At 37.6% G+C, this 19,246-nt stretch overlaps 1 protein-coding gene and 1 pseudogene across 1 annotated transcript in view; both read right to left on the minus strand.

The window, feature by feature from the left end:
- Positions 1 to 211: 211 nt before the first annotated feature.
- LOC150099880 (5S ribosomal RNA) lies at positions 212 to 329 on the minus strand (annotated as a pseudogene).
- Positions 330 to 2,524: 2,195 nt separating this feature from the next.
- LOC150099881 (alpha-2-macroglobulin-like) overlaps positions 2,525 to 19,246 on the minus strand; it is a 136,193-nt gene continuing 119,471 nt past the window's right edge. The window contains exons 17-23 of the mRNA XM_090403164.1: positions 18,314 to 18,504; positions 17,991 to 18,203; positions 17,735 to 17,853; positions 13,461 to 13,551; positions 7,259 to 7,333; positions 6,248 to 6,350; positions 2,525 to 2,571 (exon numbers count right to left, since the gene is read on the minus strand). Coding sequence (XP_090259290.1) covers positions 2,525 to 2,571; positions 6,248 to 6,350; positions 7,259 to 7,333; positions 13,461 to 13,551; positions 17,735 to 17,853; positions 17,991 to 18,203; positions 18,314 to 18,504 — 839 coding nt within the window. The remainder of the gene's footprint in view (positions 2,572 to 6,247; positions 6,351 to 7,258; positions 7,334 to 13,460; positions 13,552 to 17,734; positions 17,854 to 17,990; positions 18,204 to 18,313; positions 18,505 to 19,246) is intronic.

Genomic DNA, 19,246 nt, shown 5'->3' on the forward strand with positions numbered 1-19,246 from the left:
TTTTCTGTATGCAGGACGAAAAACCTTAATTTCCGGGAGAAAAAACTCTGCTACCTCCGTATGAGATCAGCTAACTCACCTTCGATTCAAAACGTTCGTATAAAGATACCTCCCGTCATGACGAGAATCGAACTTAGGCCTTTTCCAATCGAAAGGCGCAACGCACCGTCGTTCTTCCAATTGCGCTACGGAGGGGCTTAAATATAATTAATGTCAGCAGCACCCAGGGTTCCCAGGTACCATCCTCCCAAGTACTAACTGGCTTCAAGTTTGCTTAACTTCAGTGATTAAACGAGAACTGGTGCTTTCAAACCGATCTGGCCGCTGACAGATTTAGTCAGCGGCCAGATCGGCCACAACTTTCGTCAATCGACAAGCAGCTGATATTCCCCACAAGGAATTCCTTTCATGCGATATGAAGACTTGAGGATGAAAGGACGGAAGTTCTTCGGTTTTTTTTAATCAGTCCTGCAGTTAAATGCTTCCTTCACAAAAAACGTGTGTAAAGCAGTTCCTTTTATTTTTCAAAATAATGAATTACAAAATGGTAGAAAATAAATTCGTTCAGGATGATCCTGGAATCGGACCAACAAAGTTCTTCCGAGTGTGCAACGCTATGAATGCAGAATTTTACTGGAAGGTTCCACCGGCGCGTATATTTATTATGCTAATAATGATGGTCAGTAGAACATGATAAATAGATTTAGTCAGCTTTCTGGTAATGTTTGCATCTATAAATCTATTGGTGGGCGGTAGATGGCGTTGGTGTAGATAATGATAGTTGCAGTTCTTTGTAGTTGGTGGATTGATTAGTGGAAACAGAGAGTTGCAGAGTGCGTGCCCTCCCTCGATGAATCTTTGGCCTCCTGAAGGAGTTACGTAATAATAATAATAATAATAATAAATTTCTCCTCTCCAGAAGTCTACTATTATGGAACAGTATATGGTCAACATTCCATAATGCTGCTAGAGCAAAGACTATTGTAGGCTCTAAACTAAAACCAGTGACTAGAGGAGTTTTTCTCGTGGTCATTCTGATAGATTTTGATGCAAGCAAATAATCAGTGGTTAAAATCATCCTGAAAAAAAAATGATTGCGGTTCTCGGGTATAAGACTGTTGTTTGTAGGTCGTAGTAACATGAAGTTTATTCACCCCCAGAATTATTATTATTATTACGTACCTTTCAAATGTTCATCTGAAATGGCTTCAATAATTCCACAACCCAGTACTAAGTCCTTGGAACAAGTGCAACTATCACCAAACACAATACACCTTGAAAACCACAGAACCAGTTTCTTTTCCTCCTCCTTCATCCCTGATTCTGCTGTACTGTGGAGCGTCTTTCCCTGATGTGTTTCCCAAGGAATGCAGTATACAGTACAGTACAGTACAGTCTTTTTAATCAAGTGTAAACGAGTTCCACCTGCCCCAACCCATATATGGTACTAATGTGCTATAGGTTGATCAACCAACCTTTTGTGTATAGGTTCAACATCGAAAAAAAAAAACTCCACCGAATCCCAGGAGGACACTCTACTCAACTCAGCTGTTTGAGAATTCATCTTTCCCAGGTGTTTAATAAATTTTCTTGATTTTTCTCAGCGCTGCTGTGACAATACGAACAATTTTTGTTTTTTTGTTCCAAATTCGGTTAATTTTACTTTCCCAATTTCTACACGTATTACCTGCAAGTCCATGTCAATGAACCAAACGCGTTTGTTCCACTTCGGTATTGTCAACATATTATGTTCTATTTCTTTTCTGTTTTGCGCTTCCATAATACACTGCTTTTCATAAAATTAGGGAGCAAACAGAAAACTCAATATAACGACTGTATGATAAATTTTGTGCAACTCAGTGAAAAGCAGGATGACATGAGGTGTGAAGGAAACACCCACAACAATTTTAAATAAATAGTTTAACTTAGTAACAAATGGGTACATGAAGACGAAAGTATTGTACTCCAGTCCTTTGGAATGACAACGTAGTGACAGGAGATTGCTTTCGGTGCATCTATTCTTCTTTCTAATTGGTACTTACTGCTTCTGTTCTCCTGATGCAAAAGAAATTACAATTCCCTTGCGAAATTATGTAAAATTTCGTCCCCATTATAGTAAATGTGACATGGAATTATCAACATTTCTAGTTGAGTTTATCATCGGAAAAATGTCGTCTACACCGCTTCATTAGTCTTCATTTCTCTATTTTGGCTGTGTATTATGTTCTTTAATTAGTTGCGCATTTTCTGTTTCAGGAGTGTTTCGCGTGTGCTGTTTGTGTTGGTGTTAGGAAGATTTGAAAGAAGACAAAGAAAGAAGGACGTAAGCAAGAAGATAATTCATCTACGAAAAAATCATTGGGAAATGATAAACATTTTTATTAATTAGCAAAGAAATTATGTCGAGTTATAGCATCGTCTTGGAAAACGGGGAAAGTCTGTACTCCTTTGCTAGCGGTACGAAGACCAGAACTCTGATGGTTCTGATGACCTCACCATTGATGACGAAGTTAAAGTTCAGCTGTTATGCACATCCACCTTCCACGCTGTACAGGACGGACTCCTGTCGATCTGCAAGTGAATGTACAAATGAATTAAATTGTATTTGAAATACATTACTTTATGAAAGAAGAGAAGTGTAGAATAACTTTATTGAAATTGGATTCACTCACTCTCTTCTATTAGAAATGCACCCTTTCAATCCGAAAGACTACTTTTTGATTTGAAATCCTCGCAAAGCCTATTAATATAAATTCGATGAAATGAGATTCTCCAAGAACTCTTACAGGTGATCAGGAAACAGCATTTCTTAATTGGAAGCCAAACGGGAGTGCGTGGATCCCTCTTCTTTATTAAAACAGATAACACACCTCTTCAAAACGAGCAAAACAGTTTCTGGCTTCAGTGACTTTCGGACCCATTCTAGGATGATAATTCACCAATAATCTCATTTGGTACGAAGCGCTTTGTTTCAATGGGCTTCACAATTGTAAAGCATATACGGCGTAAACATTTCAAACATGAACAGAATATTTAATATTTTGTTCAAAAATATAAAGGACCGGCTGAGTCTGGACTACACAGAAAGCAGCTGAAGAGAGAAATAGATGAAGATACCTCCTGGATGGAGATGAGAGTTGACAGGAAAATATCTACGTAGGCTCCCTTTGATAATTATTCGATTATTTTCTGCTTCAAGTGCAGTTTTTTTTTCGCAGTGCCCAATGTTATCTATTAAGATAACCGCTGGACTCTTTTCCAACGATTTTAACTTTCTCTAAATCTATCGAAGATTTCATAATATAAGTTAACAGTTCGACTGCCTTCTAGACTCCGATATTGCACTTGTGAAGAGAATATCCCCTTCCACACACAAGTGTATGATTAATATTCATACGTGCAGATGTTTTCTAAAGTCCATTTGCAGTTACTCAATATCTTTAAGCTCAGTGTGTCCACTGATATTCGTAGTTTTATTAACAAAAACGGCATCTGTTTTACAATGAGAGGAAATTCGTAAAACCTTAATCTCATTTGGTTTGTGAATAATATTGTCTGCGCTGCATCCTACGGGAGCAATGAAATTTCTGAATGTCCTTTCGGCTCTATGACTGCATGTAATTCCTTATTTCTCTTGTCCGTATTGATAGCGACAACAATTGCTTACAAATGGTTATAAAGCCATTTATAGAGTCGTATAGCTCTCATGAATACATTCAAAACGGCAAAATTAATCTCTTTAAACTCTGTAATTGTGTAGTTCGCTGACTTCTCCATATTTGTCTTGCTATTTTGAGTTTCATTTGGTACGCAACGGGTGGATGCCCCAAATTTAAATTCATTTCATTTAACTGTTACACTTTGGTATATTTGTCTTCAAGTGTGTCATGTCCTCGTAATTTTCCATCTACAAATGAAATCGTTATGTTTCCTTTTTTCACTGGAAAATTTATAAAACGCATTCTGAGTACACTTGAATATTGTGAATACAAATGTTCAAGTGTTTCGGTAGCGTTCAATTTAGCGAATTAGTAGCCTCAATTGAGCCCTAAATCCATATCATTCGTTGATCTTTTGATGTAATTAACACGTTGGTATAACAAGAATATCAACCTGTTCTCAATGCAATATGAACAAAATATCCAATCCAGAATTCTTAGTCAATCAAAATTATAGCCTGTAATAAAATTCTTTCGCAATTATTGAAAACAATTTCACATTTGACGCCGTATGGTCACTGCCTTACCCTACATAATTTTGGCAACGATGTCTTCTGCTAGAATCAGTGGTAGGGTCGCAGATTCCCTTTCCACACAAAGGCAAGATGTCAAGAGGCCGTGGGTTCGAATCCCACCATGGGCATGGATGTTTCTGATTGTCCCACAAACTTTGTGTGGAAAGGGAATCTGCGATCCTACCACTTATTCTTGCAGAAGAGATCATTGCCAAAAACATGTGAGTACCTCACATTGATTTGACCATACGGCGTCTATGGACGTCAAATGTGAAAATTTAAAATTTTGGAATTATTGAGATGATCATTAATAAAAGTGCTGATAACGTTTCAGTTACCAACATCATGTGGGCTGTTTTATGATCAGTGCACTTTTACATTTAGTTCTTAATTCCTTCGTTCTTTTTATTTTAATGTGGCTCCCACCCAGGAAAGATTTTTGTGAACGTAGAGTTTCATTCGTACCTTGAGTGGGTTACTCTTTTTTTTTTTAATTCATTAATTTTATATATATTTGTGTCCAGTTTAGCTCTGCAGAAATGACGTTTGCATCCACCTGGTAGATTCTAGTTGCCTACAGAAACGTTTTGAATAGTACTTCCTTCGACCGGTTCTAGAATTATTCTAGAACCAGTTTGGCAAGCTGTTTTTTTCTTCTTTGCCACTGGGGTTTTCGTCCCTAAACTCAAGAAAATCTAGCGTAGAACCCACACTACTTCAAACAACAAAGAGAATTGTGTTAATGAACAGGAGATTGCAGCACTTCTCTGCTTATCTTTGCCGAATGCCGTTTATAACTGACCAGATATTTCTGAACCATCTGGACAGGGGCGAATGCTGGTCTTGAAATTCACGCTTGCTCTAATTATCATTCAAAGAGTGGGAGGTGTGATTGAAGTCTGATTAGCGGAATAATGAATTACTGACTTTAAAACTATATATTTAGAAATTTATGTACATTTAATTATAGAAATACAACATTTATTTTACAAATGATATTCTATCTTTTTCAATTTATCTACTTGAACACAAATTCTACCCTACTATTCTTCTTTATGAATTGGTCAATAACATCGTCATAAAAAGTTGGTTGTAACTTAATTTTCCCAAGCAGCACGCACACTTGTTAAGGCTGGCTGAAGCTCACTGGATAGAGCTACGTTGACTGCGTATGGCCTTGTATTTAAGACGACGTTAAGGGATCAGAAATGGCTATGCGCGCGCATGAAATCACAGTGCTGCAGCGAGGATCTGGATGCTCCTACAACCGAGCAAGCCAAGGTAGCTTTGACTAGACGAGCAAGCATCGGCCTTCGATACACAACGCAAAGCTCAATTATTGCCGCGCAAGCTTAAGACGTCCTCTGTATACAAAAATAAAAGCCTAAATGAATGCTTATAAACGCATGCATTTATGAAGAAATAAATATTACTTCTTTCTCAATTAATTAGCTTGCGCAGCAAGCATAGCAAGCATGGAGAATTCGCCCTGCATCTGGAGAATTAAATTTTCTCTCACCCTCCAAATGTCAAATTGGACTAAAATGGCCCTTGTTTATTCCCTATACAGAATAACACGAATTAGCGAATTCAGTTAATTTTATATATTTTTTAATTTTCATTTATTTTAACCTAATCCAGAAACCATACCCTCGAGTCCAAACAAGGAACTCTTCCAATCAACTTCAGGACAACGTTAAGCACAGGACGGGGACTCCCACCGGCCGAGGAAATTCATTTCCCATTCAAAGACAATAGCAAACATCCATGCCACCTCGTTATTCGATTCGAACACGCAGCCTGTTGGCTGGGGATTGATACGATAACCACTCGTCCAGACATTCAGATAAGTGGTTTGCGTTCACGTGGTTCGCATGAGTGCAGCAGTGAAAGAATTCCAAACGTAAAAGTTAGCGAATGCAAAGCTCGATTGGCTGAATTGCTTTAAAAATTCTAAATAACATCAGAATGAAATCCCAAAAATAATGAATAACCAAAATGGCGAATACTCACCGGTCTCATAGTAGTCGTAGACGCGAACGGTGGAGGATTTCACGTCTTCAACCTCGAGCTCCTCTTCAGTAACAAATCGAAAACATTTTTCTTCGTTGGAGAGCTCGAAGAAACAAGGCAATTGATTACTCTTTCTTCTAGGTCACAGTGTATGTGTGTGTGTGTAGTTTTAGTTAATGCCTTTATTCTAAAGTGCTAGTCGGAAACCACGTTTCTCAAAAATATTTTGAGTTTAGTCTTTATTTACTACCTGTGGACTTCGTAAACCACTTCCGATTTCATATTTCAAAACAGAAAGAAATTATGAAGTCGAGATTGCAATCATACTATTTTCAAAGTGCTGTTAAAGTAGGTAATAAGTGTTCAATTTATAGTCGATGGATAGTTTTAATACTGAGGTTTTATCTACACTTGGACACAGTATAACAATACTCTAACCGTCGGGGCCATTCGGATTAAATGTAAATGTCAGGCGTGTTGTGTTATAGGAGTCGGTAAAATCCCACACATGAGGACTGAAAGAGGTCCAAACGCACGGGAGACAAAAACATCAATTAGGCTACTTCCCCACGACCACCAACTTTCAGCTCCAACTAATAAGTATCAAAAATTATTTCGTTGATGCAACTTCAATCTAGTAATATAAAAGTATATTATAAGCTTGATTTGGGTTTTAAGTCACTTAATTTTTTCGGGAAAAAATAAATTAAAAAATGACAGAAATATGTCAACAAATGAATCTTTTCTTTTGTTTTTTGTCATTTAGTCTTTTCAGCAAATGATCCTTTTTCTTGTTGGTTTCTTTGTTTGTTCTTTTTGTTGTTTTATGAAGACATTTAAGAAAAAATAAAATCTTAAAAAATCACTTTAAAAAATTCCTTTACCAGTTCAAGGGTACACGTTCGTATACTAATATTTAATGACTTAAATAAATGAGGAAGATTGACTTCGTTAGGAAAGTTGAATGCAAATATCTTCTAAAAAAAGTCAAAATGAATGTCTTTTGCCTACCTCATCAAAATAAAAGTTCATCTTGTTTCCATCCACTTCGTACCTCTTCAACTGGACTTGCTCATCCAAAGAAAGCTATAGTTTGAAATAAAGAAAGAAAGAATAAGACTTTTCTCATAAGTGAAGTTGTTTTATTAGTTTCAGTTTCTGTGCCTTAATCAGGCTATAAAGGCCGACGATTTCGTTTCGTATTTTCTCATATTCTGATTTGGTAAGTTAAGTTGAAGTGAACGGAAAATGGGTGAAAAGATTTCGCATATCACAAAACTTACTGAAATAATCATAATATAAGAAGAAGAAGAATAGCACTTCCTTATTATTTCAAGGTCATACAGTTGGCACTGAAAGATTTGCAGTTGACATCGCAGTATAGGAAAATTCAACCTTCGGCACTGGAGTTGCCTTCGAATTGAAAGCCGAGCTACTTACAACTCTTTTAAGCACAATTCATATTTGCTGTCATATTCCACTGCAGGTCACCGTATTAAGGTGGAGATGAGCGCATTGTATATCAAAGTTTAATAGAGAGAGAGAAATTTAATGTGTGTATATATATATATATATATATATATATATATATATATTGTTGCAATCAGGATTGACTCGAGATGTATACATTTATAAGATAAACATTTTTAACTGACTAGAACCCGAGAAAGTATAACAAAAACCTTTAATAAATCACAACTAGTTTCATGGTATTATTATTCCGACTTCTTCAGGTGAGTAAGCAATAAATAACATAAGACTTATAAAAATAACAACGTAAAAGACATGGACTTTCTAGCTTAATATAAAGAAACAGTGATATTTGAATTGGTGACCGCGTGCTACCGTTGGCATGAGTTGAATGTGTGCGACAGCTAATTTTAGTGCGCCAGTATTGGATTACTGCGCTATGGGAATCAGGCAAGTTGTAGCTTAGATTGTTTTTCAAGTGTGAAGGGTTGAAACAGATTTATCTGTCTGGCCATAATAAGGTCGACCACAGTCGCACATAACTTTATAAATACCAGGAAAATGCAGTTGGTTGTGTTTTAGTTTTGGTCGACTCAGAAAAGAACGACGTTTTGGCAGAGTAGTATAGTCGGTCTTTATGTTGAATTTCTTTAAACTCCTGGATAGTTTTGGGGTAAGTAAGCTCAAAATTTTAGCTCACCCAGTCCTGTCTTCTCAGCGGTTTAAAAATATTAGAAAGCTAAGAATTTGACTCGCTGCGCCCTCTTTACATCTTTTCGAAGGGCTGAAAGGTGTATGCATTTTCGAAACGCGAATGTGACGCTGCGTTTACACGGTGAAAAGTGCCATCTTTATGAAGCACTAATGCTTTATTGCCCTCCTGAAGAGGACAATGAAGCATTAGTATATTGTGATCAATTTTAAGTCTGCAAACTGGGGGAATCTTTAACTAGAATAAATGCAAAAATATAATATAGGTGATACTGATATTTAGTGGATGGCACCGCACACCTGGCACATCAGGAATATTCGCCCTTGATATATATACGTGGGTGGTCTGAAACGTTCTCGGCCTCGACCATACAGGGCAACACTATCGTCAAGGTGTTTTTTTCCTAGGTTGGTACATCTATCATAAGTATCCAACATGAAATTGCAAGTCATTCTATCAAATATTTTTTTATACAGCTGTTCTGAAGCAAAAGAGTTGTCTGTATCCCTTGAAATGGATAAAGTTGAGTATCATGCGGTTTTCAACTTCTTTGTAAAGGAAGGTTTAATGCCAAAACAAATTCATTCAAAGTTCATAAAAGTTCATGGGCACTCTTCTCGTTCATTTTCAACAATTAACAAATGTGCTGCCGAGTTTATATGCGTCTGTACCAGCCTTGAATATGATCCACGTGAAGGACGTCCAGAAAGTATAACCACACAATAAATCATTGATCAAGTGAACGATATCGTATGAGATGACCGGCGAGTCGAATTGCTTGAAATTGCTGACACTACAGGCATTTCAAAAGCACGTGTAGGATATATTTTGCATGAAGAATTGCAAATGAATAAGCTTTCATAAGATGGGTGCCGCACTCGCGGAAAAATGCATTCGCATGGAGATCTCAGAACAGTATTGGAGCGTTTCAACAATAATAAAACTGATTTTGTGCGTCTTTTTATTGCCATGGATGAGATGTGGATTCACCATTAAACACAAGAATCTAAACAGCAGTTAAAACAGTTGAAAAAAGCCGGTTGCTCGACGTCAAAAAAGACAAAGTCATGGCATGGTATTTTGCATTTTGTTTATTAATTATTTTAAAAAAAGGTAAAACAACAGCCGGGGAATACTATTCCGATCTTTTAACCATACTAGACGAAACCTTCGTGAGAAAAGACGCCGTTTGCAGAAGAAAAAAATTATCTTCCATCAGGACAATGCACCTGCCCACAAAGGTGTTTTGGCAATAGGAAAATTAAGGGATTTGCACTATGAATTATTGGAATATCCACCCTATTCCTCAGATTTGGCTCTCTCTGAATTCTATCTCTTCCCAAAACTAAAACTCTTCCTCGCTAGTCAGCGTTTTTCTTCGAATCAAGAGGTGATTGCAGTTGTAGAGGGATATTTTGCAGATCTTTCTGAGAACTACAACGGGGAGAGGATAATGGCGCTGGAGCGTCTCTGGAATAAATGTATTAGTCTTAAGGGAGATTATGTTGAAAAATAAAAATAATTTTGAAATTATAAATTCGTTTTTTCATGTTAGGCAGAGAACGTTTCAGACCACCCTCGTATATATATATATATATATATATATATTCATTTTTAATATTAACTGACTTAAAACCCGAGAATTATAACAAAATGAGATTTATTTGAAAACGCAACATGTTTCGTCGAGATTGACTTCATCAGGCGTTAAAACATAGAAAGATATTAAAAGACACTGAAAATAACATTGAGACACTCTAAAGCTATACAATTATAAAGTCATAATATTCGACTGTGAATTACAGTTATTAGGAACTTGAGCTATAGTCCGTGTTAAAGTTCTATTGTTGTACACTTGTGCGTGTGTGGAACCACGCGATCTCCAGTATCTGATAGTAGAGCTGAAAGAGTCAGGCAAATTATAGCTGAGATTATTGTTCATATGAAGCGGGTCTAAGGTGATTTCTTTGACTCCACAATGCGGCGTTCCACCTCATCATGGCAAATGTGTAGGTTTGAAGTTGACGTCCAATTTATCCCATGTTGGCGGCTTTGGTTGTTCGTGTTTATTGAAAACAGGACATGGCCCGACAGAGCAGTTGCTCTGGTTCTCTTATAAGCAATGTCTCTCTGGTGCTCCTCGAGACGCAGTAGGATAGATTTCTCCGTTTGCCCATAGTAAGGCTTTCCACACTCACATGTGACCTTGTATACACCTGGGAATTGTAGAAGGTTTTGAGATTGTTTATAGTTGTTGAAACGTGATCTTATTTTTGGCAGCGTCGAGAAGCACGTTTGTATGTTAAACTTCTTTAGGATTCTACTCAGCTTTTTGGATAGTGCGCTGATATATGGCAAGACGATATGACCTTTGGAGTCGTCCTGTGTCTCTACGTTGCTATGTTGACGGTGGGATAATTGGTTGTTAATACTTTTTAAAGAGTAGCCATTGTTTTTCAAGGTCCATTTAAGATGTTGTAGTTCTTTTTTTAGTTCTTCATCCGACAGTGCAGATCTTGCACGATTTGCAAGAGTTGATATAATACCCAACTTTTGCACTGGATGGTGATGTGAGGACGCCGAGTGTGTGGGCTTTCTAAATATAGAGACTTTTATTGATTCAGGCGTCTTGGTGAGTTTAACATCTAGGAAACAAATGGAACTATTTTCTTCAATCTCCATTGTCAATTTTATATCCAAATTTTATATTCAGGCGTCTCACCAAGACGCCTGAATCAATAAAAGTCTCTATATTTAGAAAGCCAACACACACGGACAGATATCTGCATGCGTCCTCACATCACCATCCAGTGCACAAGTTGGGTATTATATCAACTCTTGCAAATCGTGCAAGATCTGCACTGTCGGATGAAGAACTAAAAAAAGAACTACAACATCTTAAATGGACCTTGAAAAACAATGGCTACTCTTTAAAAAGTATTAACAACCAATTATCCCACCGTCAACATAGCAACGTAGAGACACAGGACGACTCCAAAGGTCATATCGTCTTGCCATATATCAGCGCACTATCCAAAAAGCTGAGTAGCATCCTAAAGAAGTTTAACATACAAACGTGCTTCTCGACTCTGCCAAAAATAAGATCACGTTTCAACAACTATAAACAATCTCAAAACCTTCTACAATTCCCAGGTGTATACAAGGTCACATGTGAGTGTGGAAAGCCTTACTATGGGCAAACGGAGAAATCTATCCTACTGCGTCTCGAGGAGCACCAGAGAGACATTGCTTATAAGAGAACCAGAGCAACTGCTCTGTCGGGCCATGTCCTGTTTTCAATAAACACGAACAACCAAAGCCGCCAACATGGGATAAATTGGATATCAACTTCAAACCTGCACATTTGCCATGATGAGGTGGAACGCCGCATTGTGGAGTCAAAAGAAATCACCTTAGACTCGCTTCATATGAACAATAATATCAGCTATAATTTGCCTGACTCTTTCAGCTCTACTATCAGTTACTGGAGATCGCGTGGTTCCACACACGTACAAGTGTACAACAATAGAACTTTAACTCGGACTATAGCTCAAGTTCCTAATAACTGTAATTCACAGTCGAATATTATGACTTTATAATTGTATAGCTTTAGAGTGTCTCAATGTTATTTTCAGTGTCTTTTAATATCTTTATATATATATATATGGTCCATAATGTGTATTATGGTATATTATGGTCCATAATATATATAATGGAACTAACGCAAAACTGATAACAAATTGAGAACAACTCGAACTAAAATCAGCATTTAATCCATTTGAAATTGTGCAGACATATTTACCTTGGTGAATTGGTTAGTTTCAAGGAAATGCAACTTAAAAAGATAATATGAAAGAACATAAAATGAAAGCAATTTCATATAAGTCTTATTGTAGTGTTTACGTATGAAAATGAGACATGGGCAACGACTAATAAACAGGAAAATAGGTTTCGTGTGTTCCAAAGTGTTTTATAGAGAAGAATGCTCCTCAAAATAAAAAGGGATAGAATGAAATACTAGAATGAGAGCGATGACTGGAGCAGAAGTAATAACGAAGTACTGTAAAACACACAAATGGAGTCGGGTACATTAGTAGACTGCCGTAAGAAAGAAGTACAACATTAAGCACTGAGTGCATACCAAGAGAATAAGGATGTCGTCGATAACAAGATGGAGGGATGTCGACAGAGGTGTGACATGACATGATGGATATCAGGTAAAGACAGACAGAACTGGAAAGTTAAGGGAGAGCATTATATTCAGCCAGTAACGAGCCGTATATGACACATTATGGACCATATGGCCTTTCCAGAACGTAAGACATTATTGTATGTGTTGAGCGATAAAGGGAAATGTTAAAATATTGTAATGGTTTTAGACTTCACTCATGTACAGAGAGAAACAAATGTTCACTTCGTAACTGAAGTGCTTCTGACTTAGAGGTCAGTGCATTTATCTGTTCTTCCCGACCACCTTTGCGTAACAAAATCCTAGAGCTTGCAGATGGAAATGTTGTCATCTTGTGTCCGACATGCCTCGTCTTCAGCTGAGAAGTCTCGTAAAGGTCCGCGCATCCTTGAAGTCTCTCTTTGGTATCGAGAAATCACACTGCGTTAAATGCACGGTTTTTTCTAGTCACCAAACACGGTACCCTTTTCCTGGAAAGACAATTGAAGAAAAAAACGGGAACAGAATTTTAAAAAATGTGAAAATAACAGAACCTAAAAATACTGGCTTCTTTCCCAGCATTCATAAGAATTACTGCGAAAATACGTAAAGGACAAAACTGAGGACTATTCCACAAGTTAACGGGAGGAGGGATTCTATGTTTTAAGATTTGGAGGATACTTCAAAGTTCTTATTTTCTCATTAGGTTAATATTAAACCGTGCTATTAGCAAATGTTTTCATTTACCCTCTTAGGTTTGGGCAAAATGTTTTAAATTAACATTCCTGCATACGTAGTTTTTACTTTCGTCTATTCTTCTTAAAATATATAGCTATTAATTCTAAGAGAATTTAATTTCTTACCTTTGCTATGGACTCTTTAACAGGTTTATAGCCGGACAACAACTTGACTTCCACTATTGCCATGTTTGACTTTTGGTCATTTGGTAAAAAACTAAATTGAAGAAATGAAAACGGAAAAGAATAATTTAGAACTTAAAAGAGAGAAACATATGCTATAATGTTTTAACCCAAATGAAGAAAAATATATTTATTTTGAAAATATGGTAAGTGTTTCATAAGTGAAACACTTTCTATTGCCCTAGATCTCTTACTAGTTATTTATATTTAGCAAGTATACCAAACAGTTTAAAAAAGGTTCATTTTATGTATTGATCCCACACACACACACACACACACACACACACACATAGAAAGAGGTTGAAGGACATAAATTGCAGTTCATTTATTTATTTATTGAAACGTTGCAGGTTTCAGCTGTTTCGAAAATACTTCATGAGGAAGGCTTTTTCAGAGGACAGAGGTAGAGACGGAATTAAAGAAGATGATAAAAGCACGTTTGGTGTGTTTGCAGCTGCACAACAAAGGGATGGTGCTACTCCTGCGTTAATAGATGCAACAAAAAGTCAAGAAATGGTTTTCACATCAGTGGAGCAATAACTATTCAAGCACCTTTAATCTTCATTGCTTTCTTCTGGACAGCATGAAGAATTTTTACAGAAGTTTTAGATGCTCCACCTGAAACATGCGAGCAGAATTCTAAGAATGGGTGAATTTCGAATTTGTACGTGTATATTGTTAAGAATCGACTGGGCATAAAACAGTATCGTGAACGAAAGAGAATGGCTAGCTTTTCATGCTGAGGAAGCTATTGTTGAGCTGCGTTTGTGCCTTTCTGCCAGGAGACGATAGACGTGAATGTTAGTCCAAGCAGAGAGAAATTATCTTGTCTTATGGCTTGTGGTTCACTGAGAATAAGGGAATGAGAACTTTCTTTTGCTAGAGTAGGAAAATTGTTTTAGTAGCATTGAACTTTACCAGCTTGTCTATGCTCCGTTGAAGGACATTACGTCAATCGATCAGAGTTTAAGGCAGCAGTTGTAGATGATCTGGTTGCTTGGAATATCCTTGCACTGCATAGTTTGTCAAATGACTAGGATGAATGGAGAGTGGTTTCGTCTGCTAAGCTGTGGATAGGATTATTGGGAGTGAAAATAGGTCGTTTGTGTAAACAAGAAAGAGGGTAGATGATAAGACAGAGCCCTGAGCTCTAAGCCATCCCCATGACACGCAGTGAACGACCAGAGAGGAAAGTAGCAACCCAATTACAGAGGATGGCGGAGACAGACCAAAGGATGGCATTTCGTTTAGCAGGCGACGTTGCCAGACACGATCAAAAGCTCTGGAGACTTAATAGGCGAGAGCACCAGTTTCATCTAACCTTTCAATTGCACATGTCTAGTAGTAGGTGTTGTAAGCTAAGCGGTCAGCTGCAGATCTTGAATTGCGGAATCCATACTGGTGTAGCAAATTAATCGATGACCCTTAGATTAGTGGAGAAGTTGTCTATTCATGACTTTCTCCATAATTTTGCAGTGGACTGAGTTGATGGCAACTGCTCAGTAGTTTGACGGTAGATTCTCTCTCCTTTTTGGGAATAGGCTGGATATGAGATTGCCTCCACATGTTAGGAGAAGTACGTGCAATGCATGATAGATTGTAAAGACCGTACAGAGCTGGAGTTATCTCAGGAGCACAATGAGAACAAATAGAGAGATGCAATCATCATGACCACGAGAGTCTTTTGTGTCCAAGTTATTTAATAATTTTAATGAAGCATTTATTCTTCTCGATGATTCCTTCTACTTCTTGTTTATATACAAGGGTCGATAAATTATGCAAATCTCTTCTCGTCAAGCAAAATAAATAAATTACACGGTCAAGTTCATCTAGTAGTTTAATGGAATGTCCCAATAAGTCAATAGAAGTTCCACCATTACAATTAATAATGCTGTGATTTCAGAAGTAATTTATAGATTTATTTTTATTGCTAAAAAAACAATATTCAGTTTAACCAGTCTACAGCTACTCGCCAGCTAGCAAAATGTACTCGTCACAGGCGAGCATATTTGTCGATCCTTGTATATATTTATAATCCACGCAGAAAAAAGAATTGAAAAGTCTCTTTCTGCTGCAATTGGAGGTTTTCGAGAGTAGAAGAGTCGCAGTTCCCTACTCAATCACTTCTTATGATCTCAAAACATAAAATTTCTGTTTGTTCTTGAAACATGATTTGGCTCTCGTGTAATACCTTCGTTAGGATCAAACTGTGTTCCCACACAGTGAGGAGAAAGAAAGAGAGAGAGAGAGAGAGAGAGAGAGAGAGAGAGAGAGAGAGAGAGAGAGAGAGAGAGAGAGAGAGAGAGAGAGAGAGAGTAATATTAACTAATGTGTTACTTGTTGAAGGAAAATGCATTTATTATTCCAACCTAAGCCATATTTATATTACATGGTTCCTTTGATTTAATGCTGTAAGCAGTCTATCGATAAAAAGCGATAAGAAGAAGAAATCACGTGTCAGAAGTAAAGGTGCATTTGGTGGAAACATTCTTTTATGGTGACGCATCCGTTATGGCAACTGTTATATCCAAAGTATATTTCAGCTTATGGGACTGCACGAATAGTTTCTTGATACCACGTTTGTCATTAAAATTGGCCAAGCGACAGATTTTAATGGAAATTCGGAATTCGAAATTGCACTCAATTTCATGAAAATAGCAAGGAATTGTTAATATCAGCTCGAAAGATTTTCCAGTGAAATTATAAAAACCAAAATTAAATCGCGTTAGCATCTCTCTTGTGCATCTTAATCAAAACTGTTATTACTTTCAAGAATGACAGAGAGAGAGAGATATTATTGCAATAAGCAATACCAAGTTGATTGTTTTGGATTACGACGAAAGCACTCAACCCTATGAAGCCAGCCTGTTGTCGTGTTCTGGACTTTATTTATTATATTACATTACGTTATTATTATGAAAACGATTTTATTATCCAGAACAAAAACAATTTTCCATATCCTCCGGCAAGCTGACCTTCCACGGAAAAGTCGTTATAAAGGTTCATCATCGTATATAAGATGCGAACTCAGGTGACCTCAGTCAAGGGCATCATCTCTAGCACATGGGCGACCTCTAATTTCTAGAGGTCACGAAGTTGCATGAAAATTCGTGTTACAAGAAACGTTCAGGAAAAGAGACAAATGAATTGGAATTATGAGAATTTTCTCTCCTCCATACAGCCTTGACATAAATACTCTCTCTCTCTCTCTCTCTCTCTCTCTCTCTCTCTCTCTCTCTCTCTCTCTCTCTCTCTCTCTCTCTCTCGAAATCTGCATCCTCATTTTCAGACTCTCCAAAGGTAAATCATTTCCGAATTCAAATCGTGAGTGCTTCTCGCTAGTCAGCATTCGAGGAACCGAAGAATATATTTGGCCGTTTGACAAATCAAGATCACGTACGAAGGTGAATTTTGCACGAGTCCAAGTCCAAACAGTAGAAAATTTGAAACTTCTGCTGCAGAATCTAAACTGATAAAAAATTTATGCGCTTCAGGCTTCCGGTGTGTTCCATCAAGCACCTCCTATAAATAAGATTCACCCACCGCCTAAACAAATTCGCAACCGTCCGTGCAGAGGGGACCTGGCTCGATACACTTCCTGAAACCATCCTGTGTTGCCTTTATGGCAACCATCGTTCTTTCTTTCTTAAATCATAGTTCCAATTAGCGAGCTTTTTTTTTTTCATTTTTTTCTGTCCAAATAACTGTTTTACTTCCTGATAATGAATCGAAATGATGTGCTTAGATTTAGTTTTACATCCTACGTTCTGCAGCTGCGATGTGCACACAAACACTTCAGTTTCTTCCCTCCCATTTTTGCGGATATGTTTCGTATCCTGTACAAGAATTACCGGCCTGGTTGGACGAGTGGCTACCGTACCCACTGTCCGACCAACAGGCTGCTGGTTCAAATTCTGCCTTGGGCATGGATGTTTTTGAATATCTTTAGGTAGGAGTTGAATGTCATCACCCGCTAAGAGACACTTCTGTGCTTATTAGGAGGCCTGAAGTGGCTTGGAAAAAATCCATGTTTGTTCTCTAGAGTGTAAAGCATTGTCTCATAACCTGATAAAAAAAAGGAAAAAAACGTCATTAACCTTCCCAAAGTGCAAAAGTATTATAGGCTCATAAATAAAATTTTCCTGGGTGTGAGCCTCAAAAAAAAAGGAAGGCGAAAATTTTTTGATAGAAAGGGAGAAACTCGTTTTTGAATTTACCTCACGCAAACCTCGGTCTCCACTTTCTTACAGCCATATGACTCGCTTCCGTTGGTTGTCACCTTCAGTCCGAATTCCTTTTTCTTAGGAAGATCTCTGACTTTGTAGCGAACCACAGTCTGAAAGACAAAGGCGCTTCAAAAACTGAAGGAATCGAGATACTCACACTTGATTTAAAGAAAAGTGACTGCCCCTGATAAAAGGAAGCCTACCACAATATTTAAGAAACGTCTGAGGAACAGCGGTATGAACTCACTTGGATAAGGACACACCCACTTCCTCTTGCTTCAACGTTGAACGTAGAAGGAAGGCGCGGAATCTTCGTGGTTTGCACGACCAGTTTATTGTCTTCCGTCAAGTTGAATATTTCAGAAAAGTCCTCTCCCTCAACCTTCACTGCGAGGTCCATGGATTCTACTTGAATTCGAGAAGAGTACTGTGCCAAAGCTTGTAGTGCTATCACAGTGTACTGCAATGAGAAAATCCTGTAGAAATAACACGACAAAACAGTAACTTGGAACTGACTCAATACATACTCTGCCGAAATGCCAATCAATTTCTGAAGTGGATGATTCTCACCTCTGTTGAGAAATGGTCGGGCTTGGAGTTTCTCTTTTCAGCAATCCATCGGACAAGGCTCTTCATTTCTTCATAGTTTTGCCATTCGTTTGTCCGTAGCATTGCAAGCAACAAATAAGCAGCAGTTTCAACATCAGCGGAAGTGTAATCGCCTTTTCCTTTCCTCTTGTCCATCCAGTCGGTGAAATAACCTAAAATTAGGAAAACACGTATCAGTCTTCATAACACAAGACAAGTAATAATATTAATTGCTTTCCTGGAGAACGACGCGCAAACTCTGATAGTCACCAACTTATGCCTAACAAACCTTGTGCAGCATACAATTCTTATTCAGTTTGGTCAGCAGCTCTGGTGCTTCCTCCACATACACGTGCGTTCCATCAACCTGTGAAAAGTAGCAGTTAGCTGAATGTTTCATACACCCTGTTGATAGCTTTTAGCAAAATTGTCACTCATTTGTTGAATAATTGCATCTGTAGTCCGCATGGCATTTACATTCATCAGGGTATTCTTTCATGTATTCTTTCTTTAATTTTGTGACATAAAGCAAGAATTCGTTTGCTTTGTCTTTAGCTTGCTTGGCCAGTTCCTTTACATATTCATGCTTTGCTGTTCGGACGAGGGTGTGCTGAAAGGTTGTCGTCATTACCGTGAAGGAATTGGCATATCTGACATGACTTCTTATATATCCTGAAAGAAAGAGAACAAATTACTACAGTTGGATGCTGACATGGGAATTAAAGCGTTTTGAGATATGTTCTTTCTTGTGGCATCTCAGTTGATTTAATATCATTTTGTTCTAGATGTTTATAGCAACCTTTTAGCCGCTCACTTCTCGTACAATAGTTGTAACTTTTCTGGCCTGCTCCTAATGATTTTCATAACTGACGTCATCATTATGAACACGTGATTCCGTCCATATCTTTTTCTTAA

The sequence above is a fragment of the Typopeltis vanoorti genome, chromosome 13 (genome assembly GCF_054136105.1).
Source record: "Typopeltis vanoorti isolate ZY-2024b chromosome 13, IOZ_Tvanoo_1.0, whole genome shotgun sequence".
Classification (NCBI taxonomy): domain Eukaryota; kingdom Metazoa; phylum Arthropoda; class Arachnida; order Uropygi; family Thelyphonidae; genus Typopeltis; species Typopeltis vanoorti.